At 40.9% G+C, this 11,835-nt stretch overlaps 1 protein-coding gene across 1 annotated transcript; it reads left to right on the forward strand.

Annotated features, from left to right (window-relative positions):
- Window positions 1-1,288: 1,288 nt before the first annotated feature.
- Window positions 1,289-11,381, forward strand: SEH1L (SEH1-like (S. cerevisiae); the record flags this gene model as incomplete). The annotated part of the gene is made up of 8 exons (XM_010149810.1): window positions 1,289-1,339; window positions 2,169-2,315; window positions 3,119-3,330; window positions 4,596-4,694; window positions 5,932-6,072; window positions 6,369-6,526; window positions 7,176-7,326; window positions 10,932-11,381. Coding segments are annotated over 8 exons (1,149 nt in total), but the record flags the coding sequence as incomplete, so codon positions are not given.
- Between the last annotated feature and the right edge of the window lie 454 nt (window positions 11,382-11,835).

Genomic DNA, 11,835 nt, shown 5'->3' on the forward strand with positions numbered 1-11,835 from the left:
GGCTGCTGCTCCGCTGTGAAGTGCCAGCAGGCAGGAGGCTGCAGTGCGCCGGCCGATTAGGGACGCTGGAAAGTACTCGCAACCGCCCATTCCTTCGGGGTAGATAACAGTACATGAGAAGTTAATCACTTTTTCCATTTTTGGCCTGTAGTGAGACGATGGACCAAAGTTGAGGAGTTGCAGGATCAGATTTAAGAAGTGAAATTTGCAGACAGCAGTCGTGGTTTTTGTTAGACCAGGCAAACGGTTGAGAAAACTGCTTTTCCACAGAAAGCTGTGTCAGATGTACATCAGGCTTAAAAGCAAGCGAGCAGCCTCTTCTCCCTGACCACGTGTTAAAAAGCAAGCAACAAAAATAGTCCCTCCCAGGAGTAAGCCCAGACCACGTTGCTCTTCAGTCTGGACCATAAAGCCTGTAAAACTTGGAGTCCAAAAAGCATGATCTTAAGAAGGATGCCAGGAGGTAGGCAGAACTCAAAAACTCTGCTCTTCAGCAGTGCCGCGTTCTACGCAGCAGTGGTGTGTTTGGCGTAGGTCCCGGCCCCGCAGAAGAGCAGGCGGGGAGAAGTTGGGAAGTTGGGCTGCCGTGGTGACAGCCAAAGTTGTATCAGAGCCCTGGAGGAGCAAAAGCGAGGTGACTGTCAGTAAAGTGTACGGCGAACAAGTGACGAAACAGGAGTGGACACCAGGCTTCTAGAGCTGCCTCTCATCTGGTTACATTTGTGACTCCCTTCACAATTATTCAGCAAAAAAGCATGAAGATGTATGGGAAACCAAGAGGAAGGAAGGTTAAGCAGCTCGCATGTGGTTACAAGTCAGAAACATTAGAAACAATACCTGTTCCCCCTCTGGTTTGCTTTTGCTGTCCCGCTCGCTTTTGGGGATGGTTGCTGGGAGCCGCGTCAGGGCTTTGTGACTGCATCTGAGTATGTGCAGTGGTGAGGGCCGTGGGGGCTCTAAAGTGAAACTGAGTAGGGTACTCGTGGAGTAGGGTCAGTGTTGAGAATTGTAAAGAGTTGCTGTCTGTGAATAATTGGTTGTTTAGAAAAGATAGATCTCGTACAACAGTGGATTATGGGGGTGCGTGCCTCTTCTCTGCCTGTTGCAGGGATATTTTCAGGGTGAAGTGCAGTTGTGTACCGAGCCAGGTAGAGTTTCTCAGATGAAAATGTTTAGTGGGGTGTGTATATATATGTATACAATTTTTTAAATTATGTATAACTCCGTCGTGTTTTGTAGTACTGCTTAGTAAGCTTTATATACAAATTGTATTTTGATTTCTCAATAGGTCTGGGACAAAAGTGAAAATGGGGATTGGCACTGCACCGCCAGCTGGAAGGTTTGTATTTATAAAAATCACGCAGTTGTAACCGTAATTACTCCTTTGTTTTTTTGAAGCAGCCTAGTTTTTGCTGACTTGCAGAGCAGAAATACTCTTGGTTTGTTGTAGATCCTGTATTTCTTACGGTAAAATACTTCCTCCTCTGCTTTTCTAAGACGTCTGTGATGCCTCTCACATCAGGTAGATGCTAACGTGCCGTCGTGTATCACCAGGACTTGGTTACGTTGGCACCCTTTTTTATCAGTCAGCACAGCAGTAGCTTTGAGAACTGTGTCATGCAGATTATTATTCGTCAGGCTAATTAATGCATTTGGCTTCTGAGTTGTCCTTAAACTCGTATTTACTAGGACCACAGTATCCCTGTACATGGCAATGCAAGTGAGGTTATTGGATTCCCCTTCTCTAAAAAAAGAAGCCATGTTCACTGGGTACGAAAGAGGCGTTTCATGTGAAAAAGAAGATAAGTAACGCTCTGAGTATGCTTTGAGAAAGTACAGGCAAGCTGGAAGCGAGCATGGTAATGGCTCAAAGTTGGACACAAAGCTGTGCTTTTCGTGTCAAGGCAGAATCTTAGATGGGAACTTTCTGTTTGAAGGAGTCATAATAATGCCTTGAAATACACTTGTAATAATTACCTTTTCACCATTAGCTGATTGCAACAGAACTTTGCTGTGCTCATAAGAATAAACAAATGCAAGCGCTGCTGTGTAACTGAGCTTTACAAAAGCGTGTAGGTTCCGGAGGAACAGTTGTCTTACACACCTGGTAGCAGAAAGTAATAAAAATGTGTGCTTGTGCTCTATGGTGCTTTGGTGTTATCTTGCAGACGCATAGTGGATCTGTGTGGCGTGTGACGTGGGCCCATCCTGAATTTGGGCAGGTCCTGGCTTCCTGCTCTTTTGATAGGACAGCAGCTGTGTGGGAAGAAATAGTGGGAGAGTCAAATGATAAACTCCGAGGCCAGAGCCACTGGGTGAGACTTTAACACATTAAGTACGGTTTTTCTATGTTCTTACATGCACAGATTTGCTGTCCCTCACTGATTTGTTTGCCTGTCAGAGTGGACTGAAGCTTTAAACCGTTTAAATTTCAGAATTAAACAGGAGGCTGAACATGCAGATTGTTCTAAAGGCCAAGTTACTGGACATTTCTGGTTTTCCAACATATTTTTTAATCCTGCAACAGAGAAAGCAGCCTGTTTTCTTCCGTTAATATAAAGTGTTCCTAATTTTGCCCGTGTTTTGTTAGTTTGAGGCAATATTCCAAGATAGAGTAAGTATTTTTAAAGCATAAAGGCAACATTTGGGCCAATTAGTGTCACTGCTGTTGATGTTTCTTCGTGTTCGCAGGCAAACAACTTGTAGACACGAATTCCCATCTACAGCAGAATCGAAGTCGTGGGTTTTGTCTTCTGTGAAAGACAAACTCTTTCATGCTGTTCTTTTTCCTCTTCCAAGCAACACATCAGGTTTTGGGGGGAAATTTGCTCAGAAGTGGGTTTTCTGGGTAGCATTTCATCAGGGGAATTTTAGATCTAAACAGGGTATTTGCAGCTGTGAGTATCTCTCTCAGTGCCTGAAATCAGGTCAGTGCAGTGACAGACCATTTCTCCAGTCCGCTGGTGTATCCAGTGGTTTGTTGGGTTTAGTTCTCGACAGACGAGGACGGTCATTCTATGAGACGGTGTTGTCAGACCTGCATTAGCCTTCCTTAGGGGATACATTTTCGATGGAAATAGTTTGCGTGTCCTTCAAAAATTCCTGCCTTTCCCTGCAGGTGAAGAGGACCACTCTAGTAGACAGTAGGACGTCTGTTACAGATGTGAAGTTTGCCCCCAAGCACATGGGGCTCATGTTAGCAACCTGTTCAGCAGATGGAGTTGTAAGGATTTATGAGGCTCCAGATGTGATGAATCTCAGCCAGTGGTCACTACAGCATGAAATCTCATGTAAACTAAGCTGCAGTTGCATCTCTTGGAATCCTTCAAGGTATGTTATTAAAACGGTAGGTTTTGCTTTATGATGGTTTAAGCAGAGGATCCAAAGAGCTAACTGTGAAATTTTGTGGTATAAATCCAAAAACATGCATGGGGAGGACTGAGTGTCCATCACTTGGATCTGAAAGTAAGCTGTTAACATTTCTTCTAATAAAGCAAGGCTGGCAGAGCCAGAGAAACGTTACAGAAAGCCCTCCTGTGCTCTGTCAGGAAATACTCCCAGCTCCATTATTTTTAGCAAGTAATGAGCTAAAGTGCGATGGAGTGCTCTTGATTGCACAAAACTGGGATTTTCATGAGAAAGTGTTTATAAAGGGACAATTCCTGTCTCTTCCTCCTTCCCTTAAGGAAGGTATTGCAGTAGGTAGCAATTTTGACAGCTCTGACGAGGGAGGACGCGCACCCTTGCCAGTGCACCAGAGCACTAGGAACCACAAGAGTCTTGCTGGCACAAATGCAAAGCCCCAGGGTTGTTCTTCCAGTTACATCCTCGGGCTCAGTGACACAACCTTCCTGAGTGGGAGGGAATCGGAGAGGAGGTTGGTTGGGTAGTCCCCACCCAGAACACATCCAAGCAGAGGTTCTCCTTCGCTTCCCGTCTCACATCCTCCCCCAGCAATAACAGGAATGGAAAGACCATTCAGGGCTGTACTGCTGTGGATTTTGTTTGTCCAGAAGCACTTAATGGCTTAAACAACTTCAGGGTAGTGCTCTGTGTCCTGCTGATCCCATTGTCCTTCTTTCCATTCGCAGTAGTCTGTGCTGAAGGGTCAGAGCACAGGCTTTCTCTTTAATGCATGGGGTGGGGTTGGAAGTTGATTTAAAAACTAGAACTCGCCTATGTTTAGCTTTTGTTATCCGTCTCCCAAAAGCTGAATGAAATCCCACTGAACCTTTGAAAGTACCGCAAAGAGTGCAGACTCTGCCATGTGACTCGTGGCAAATACTTGACTGCAGATGCACATATAAAATCAATCCTACTCTCTGGCAGCATCATCTTGAATTGCCAAATAGTGTTCCCCAAGGGTGTCTCCTGAGTGCGTGTATAAAGCGGGTCTTCAGAACAACTGAGATTGTACTGTTATCTCTGAATAGCCCTTACTTATGTTTCCTTGGGATTCTTCTTTTCCCTTGTGATAGTTTTGTTATTGTTTTGTCTTCTCTATATAGATAATGTGTCTGAAAGATGAAAAGGGGCACGGTGTACTTTCTGTGGAATCATTTGTAAATATAACAGCATTTCTTTCTGCCTTTTAGCTCTCGAGCACATTCCCCAATGATAGCTGTGGGAAGCGATGACAACAGTCCAAATATATTGGCTAAGGTTCAAATTTATGAATATAATGAAAATACCAGGTATGCTAAATGACAATGTATAACTTCTGTGGGATCGTGAAGTAGTTTGTAATATATGGCCTTTTATTCTGTTCCTGTCATTAGATGAGGAGTAGTAAATAACAATGATAAATTGAAAGAGGGGAGATTTAGATTAAAGATTGGGAAGTTCTTCATGGAGAGGGTGGTGAGGCACTGGAACAGGTTGCCCAGAGAAGCTGTGGATGCCCCATCCCTGGAAGTGTTCAAGGCCAGGCTGGATGAGGCTTTGAGCAACCTGGTCTAGTAGAAGGTGTCCCTGCCCATGGCAGGGAGGTTGGAACTAGATGGTCTGTAAGGTCCCTTCCAACCCAAACCCTTCTGTGATTCTATGATAATTTTTAATTCTGTCTCTGATAGGAAAGGAGAGGGAAACCTCAGAATGGTAGCTGATGTTAACAGACATGATATCAATAATTTTGTTCCATCTCAGCGCAGAAATGCCAGTGTTTTTAATCAGCATTTTAAAGGGACAATTGTTTCTGCTTCTACTAATTTATATGATTAATTTTGCACTCGGAATTAAGAGGGCAGAGTTAAAATTTGAGTTGTGTTGCGCTAGGCACTGTTTTGTTCACGGCGACCTTAAAATGCTTGTACAGTTAAGAATTCAAAACCAGAAAAGGCCAGGAAGCGTGTGCATAAGCGGTTCCTATTAAATGATGACAGAGGACTTGTGTTTCATTCAGGGTGACTGGTGTGGGAAAGGAGCCAAGGTGTTTTCTGGCTTCAGACAGTCTTTTCTGTGCATTAACAGTAAAGAAAAGTTGTTGTAACTTCCCTGGTGGTAAATAAGGAAATGGAATGCATGTTTACCATACAGCGGAGGAGGCAGATAGGGGTCTGCTTACAAGCACAGAAAATCGAGCAAGTTACTGAGATACAAATTCCCTTTAGATTTATGAATGGAAGAATCTTTATTTCCCTTTTCCAACTGTAGACAAAAACGTTCTTTGTACTGGAATCCTTGCTCTGCTGTATGATTTCGCATACTGTTGTTAGTAGTTACCGTATCTGATGTACCCAGCTTCTGAAGAAATCAGCTGGTAATTATCACTTAAAAGTTTTATTTTCTTAACATAAATTTAATTGTATTTTTGCAAGTCTCATCATGTATACTGACCCCTTTTTCCCTGTTCCACGATGTGTGATTTATATAATTTGCATCGCTGTCAGTTTTTTGATGGTACTAAACGTTAATTTTTTCTATGCTGTACAGGAAATACGCAAAAGCAGAAGCTCTGATGACAGTCACGGACCCTGTACATGATATTGCATTTGCTCCAAATTTGGGAAGATCCTTCCACATCTTAGCTGTGGCAACCAAAGACGTACGAATTTTCACACTAAAACCTCTAAGGTGAGCTGAAAAGGAAGATAGTTGGGTATGATGTGGTGCGTATTATACAGATTCTAATGGTATCTGCAAAGCAAAAGTAGTAATGTAATGTATGTGGGATTGGTTTTTAGCAGCCTAATGTTTAAGATGACAAGATTGTGAGCGAGACTCTAATTTTGTCTGACGACCTCTTAATACTCCTAGTAACAATTGTTATATAGACTCCTTGAAAGGTGTAGTCCTCTCTTCTTGTCCCCGTGTTCAAGCTCAGACCTTTGAACAGCTATGTGCAGAACTCTCACTTTTCTCTTAAACAGGAAAGAATTGACTTCATCCGGAGGATTAACCAAGTTTGAAATTCATATTGTGGCACAGTTTGATAATCACAACTCCCAGGTGTGGCGAGTGAGCTGGAATATCACAGGCACAGTGCTTGCCTCCTCGGGTGATGATGGCTGCGTTAGGCTCTGGAAGGGTAAGGTCGCCCACGTGAAATACGAGGGCTTTGTAGTATTTGAAAGAAAATAATTTTGGAGTAAAAGTTCCTTTTAGATGTGTGAATGCTAGTTTTTTTATATTTCAATTTACATTTCAGAAAAAGCAAATGATTTTCTGTGCTGGAATGCTTGCATGATTTAGGCTGCTGTGAATAGTTGGTACTGTACCCTCAAATCGTTCCATCAGACTAGAGCTGTGTAAAGCTGTTGTTTTTATAAATTAAACTATGTATTGCATTACTGTATTTGCCTGCTGCCAAAACCAGAAAGTCTACACGCACTCACAGTGTTCAGGCAAACTTTTTTTCTGTTTAAATTTCCAGTGGCAGCAACAATAGCAAAAAACCCCACAGTGGCAGGTTCCTCCTCCATTCTTCTTTCTTTCTCAGTACTTTAATAAGGCAAAGTCGTTCCTGCTGCTGAACAAAACTGAGTTTTTAAGTAGTGGATAGGCAGAGGATGTCAGACAGCCCAAGGGCCAGATCGTCAGCTGTTTGGAATTTATAGATTGGTATTGAAGTACAGTTCTAATTCACACCAGGTGGGTAGCAGTTGAAACAGCACAGTTGCATCAGAAGCTGAGCTTTGGAAGAGAAACGAAGAGATTTTATGTATTTATTTTTACAGCTAATTACATGGACAACTGGAAATGCACTGGCATACTGAAAGGTAACGGGAGTCCGGTGAATGGTAGTACACAGCAGGGAATTTTTAATGCCTCTTTAGGTTCAGCCAATACAAGTCTACAGAATTCACTAAATGGATCATCTGCCAGCAGGTAGGTTGATTGTTAGAGAGGCTGAATTTTAGTAAATACTCTTTTCTCTGAATCTTCTTAATTTAATTTAATTTTCATGTTGTGTGTTTTGGTTTTTTTTTTTTTTAAGTACAGTGTCATTTATTTCATGACTACTTCTACAGGCTATTCTAGTTTTGCTCTGTGGTGGTGTCTGTTATCCAGCATTAAGAGGAAAATGGACAAAATCATAAGCCATACTCATAATTCTTTACAAATAAGCAATGTAAACGACTATTTTTTACTTTTAGTCCTTTCACATTATTAAAAATAACTTTTCTGAGATAGCTTCAAACAAGGAGACATTTCATCATACTGCTGTGTAACTGCCCTTCTGTTTTAGATGCATTTTTAAAAGTGAAGCAAAAATACCAGCAACAAATTGTGGTTTTTTTCACTGGGATAAGGTAGCGGAATGAAAGGAGGAAAAGAGACTCCATAATTTATGGTTTTGGTGGTTCCTATACTAGTGTTAGTTTACTTGCATTTTTGCAGGTGTAACATCAATTGAGTAAAAGTTTTGTTTATTTTTTAATCTTCCTCATACGGCATTCTTATTGCAGATTGATTTGCTGTCTCTGTCATGTTTTTATTCTGTAATAATTGCTGTTTAGTAGGTAAATTTAACTGCCTTTTTTGAAAACCATTTTAATTTGTGCACACCAGCATCTAGAAATACGCCGAGCCCTGCATTTGTATGGTGGAGTGTGCACAACCAACTTTGTAAAGCGTGCCCTGTGTAAGGACGAGATGTGGCCAAATTCCATGGCAGCAGCTTCCAAGTTTTGTGGCCACCTTTATTTTTTCCAAAAGCCCTGGGATAGCTTCCCTTTCCACCTGTGTGCAGCTACTGGTAGGGCTTTTCTCAGTTTACAGTGGTCACCTGTAAAGCGCTATGACAGTTTGCTGTTGAAGAGTAGCCTTTGCCGCCGCTTCAGCAGTCAATCCCAAATGGCAGTTCTGGCTCCAGATGCCTGGCTGTGTTGCACAGAGAAGGGCTTTCACATTTTCCTCACAAATAAACGGGACAGCAAGGGGTGGTAATGGGCCAAGTCTCCAGCAAGAAAGGACCCTGAAATTGCATTGGTCATCTGGTTTCACTTGCATCTGGTTCAGTGTAGCAGACAAATGCTGAAATGCAGTCCTGTCTTGGAAACGTGATATCCCCAGCTACAGAACTGGATTTGCCTGGGTTCTCACTGGGAGAGACAGGCTATTTTATACCCCTTCAGCACAGGGTGTGGTTTCACGTTCCCCATAGCTGAGACTGTGCTGGTGCCAGCCAGATTACCCTACCCCAGTGGTTGTTTTCTGCCTCGCCCTAAGCTGATAGTAAGAAACTGTGAAACTGAAACTACTAGCGTTACTTTAGACTCCCTCCATTGCTCTGTATTTTGAAAGTGGTTATTTTTGAGGGGTTTTTTTGGATAAACGATTCTCAGCTCTGAGTTCCATGTAAGGTTTTATTACAGAATTAAGTCTGTGGCTGTGGAATTTCAAAACATACGGTGTCTTGTCCTAGGATTGAGCCTTACTATAAAAAAGGTGTACTTAACTACATGTTTTCTTTTGTAATAACATTAGCTTGAATTGCATAGGCATAGTTGCTAACTTCCTTTTACTGTGTTAACACTTAAAGATTTCTGTACTGACATTTGACTACATCGGTATGCTACACGTGAATTTATTTCGTCCGTGATTACAGGTGCTGTGTTTCAGTGTCTCTCCATTTAAACACTTAAAACAGCTAAAGCGTAGGCAGATCTGGAGAACTTTTGTTAAAGCAGGATCACCAGGCTGGATTTGTAATCAAAAGAGTTTCAGAACAGATGATATAGATTGTTGGAAAATAAGTCAGTAGGGCTATATTGTTATATTGGTGTAATTGTGTGTCTACTTCTATGATACAGTTTCCATTCTCCGTTTGTATTATGTCCTTTTTAACAGAAAGCAGAGCTGATACCAAGCTAACTGGAGTAACTTTGGTGTTTTGCTGCTTGTTGCATGCACACAGGAATGGAAAACGAACTTTTTCCCCTCCCCAACGCCGTTTGACCTCTCCCAAGACACCAGCAGCCTGCTAACTACTAAATGCTATTCAGAAAGCCTTTTTAAAACACACTGTGTACGTTTTTTGTACTAGCCCGCACAGTTTGATACTGTTGGAACTCCTGATAGAAAAATACTTGGAGAGGCTTCTTGTTTGGAGAAAAACCACAAACAACAACCCAAACACTTTCAGCAAAACATTGTTTTTTTGAAAACCTGTCAAATTAGAAGACTAGTTCATGATTAAAAATGAGAATTTTTGTCCTTGATTGGGATGGGAGGAGGGAAGTGACGATTACAATAATTTTAATTGAAATTGTTTTGATAACTAACTTGTTTTGCATTTCATAGTGTTCAGGATTTGATTGAGATTCCTAAACATCACAAGTTTGTAACTGCTTTGTAATATATGAATCTGTTAGTTTTAAAGGAACACAAAACCTGTGTTTTGACAGTTGTACAGATGGTAGCTTGAATAGTTTGGTATTGCTTCATTTACACCTTAGTATGACTTCAAATAAATGTTTTGTAAGTACTGTCATACTTCCGTCACCCTAACTATGAGAAGTACTTTTTCTGATATGTACTCATACGTTCCCGTGGCAACAATTCCATGGAGTAACTAAAATTCTCTTAGGCATAGTATCATACAAAATGCAAACATTAGAGCCGCACAAAGATGGAAACCAAAACGAAGCTTGTTGTGAGTTGTCCCATCATCCCGTTATTTGTGTAGCTGTTCCTTTATGTAAGTCCACAGAACTGTAAACAAGACGGAAAACATCTGTAGGTATCTCATATGGTTATACTAAAACACACGAGTATTACGGGTAAGTTCAAATAAAAACAGCAGCAAAACGACATAATTCTGAGTCTTGCATTCACCAGGAATCTTAAATTTACTCTGAGGATTTTGCAGAAATATGTACATACATACACAGACTGTATTTCACTGAAAATAGTTATCCTCTGTAAATGTGTATGATTAAAGTATTGTAAAAGCAATGATGTTTTTACCTCTACAAGTGCTGTGAAGTTAATCTGGATTAGATGCACATGCAGAAAATGTACTTACGTAATATTTAATGTGTATCTTGTGTTGCAAATGAAGTGTACGAGAGGCTGTTAAAGTCGCAGGAATTCTGGGTGACTGAAAGCCTGTTAAGCTGTGCTACAACATCCTTCTGATTTCTAAAGCAATCTGTTTTTTTTGTAAAAATGTATACTAGGACAATTAGTATGGTATTCTTTTCTATGAATTTCAGTGGAAAAGGCTGTATTTTTTTCCTTTAAAGAATACTTCCCAGATTTGTCTTGTTTTTAATTACAAGCCTTGATTTCTGCTGTTATGTTCTATTGGTTTTGGCATGGATATACTAAAGCTTTTTTTTTTTCCAGCATGTCTTTTCTCCCCTTTGGTTCTCCTCGTATTTACTACCTTTCTCTTTTTCTTGTTTTGTTATTTTTTTTTGTTTTGGTTTATTTTTTGTTTGTTTGTTTTTTGTTTTGGCGTTTTGTTCCTTTCTTAATTGTTTCAGGTATTTCTTTCCCCCTCTGGATTCCCCACGGGCTGGATCGAGATGGTCCAGTCATGCCCAGCTCCTTCCTCCTCCTCCTCTGATAGAGCACTCTTGCGATGCTGACACTGCCAACCTCCAGTATCCTCACCCTCGCAGACGATGTGTATCTCGGCCTCTTAATCTATTACCTGAGAATGAAGGGGTTTAATGTGTTACTTTAAATAAACTCTGAAGGGCCTTATTCCGGTGTTTGTGAATGCTTCCATTTCTGGCTGCCTTTGTATTTCTTCTCTCATACAGAAGATTTTAAATTTGGGGACTTCACACAAAACAAACTACAACATTTGAAACGTGTTATTTCTGTTCGCGCAGCAAAGGCACGTTTTAATCTGTACCCTTTGAGCCAAGGCAACACATACAAACAGTTCTAACCCTGAGCTATTTACAGAGTGGCTGACTTAACGTGCCTCTCCTTTTTGGTTTGTTTTTGGGATCAGTTTAGGATGGTCTTGAACTTTTTTCTTTTTGGATACTGCATTGACAAATATGAAATACGTTCTCAAAATAAAACATGCGTTCGAGAAGTTGTTGAGTAACTAAAGGATGATATTGGATCAATTTGCAGAACAAACAAAACCATTCCTGTGTATACTGCAGCAAAATAGTTTGGAGTGTTTGGTTACTTAAGAATTTTCCATCTTGCTGTATAAATATTTAAATTTTATAATTGTGGTTGACTAATAAACGTACTCTGAAAGGTCTGTATTAGTATGCCTTTTCTTGTAATTTTTTTAACAGACTAAGAAGCTTTTTTGACTCAGCTTTGCTGTTAGTGACGTGCCGTTCTGGATGCGCAGCTGCATATTACGTTTTTCTGCTAGAGGGCGTGCTCTGACTTTCTCATGGGTGTGGGGAAGGTCTG

The sequence above is a fragment of the Eurypyga helias genome, unplaced genomic scaffold, assembly GCF_000690775.1.
Source record: "Eurypyga helias isolate BGI_N326 unplaced genomic scaffold, ASM69077v1 scaffold20314, whole genome shotgun sequence".
NCBI lineage: Eukaryota > Metazoa > Chordata > Aves > Eurypygiformes > Eurypygidae > Eurypyga > Eurypyga helias.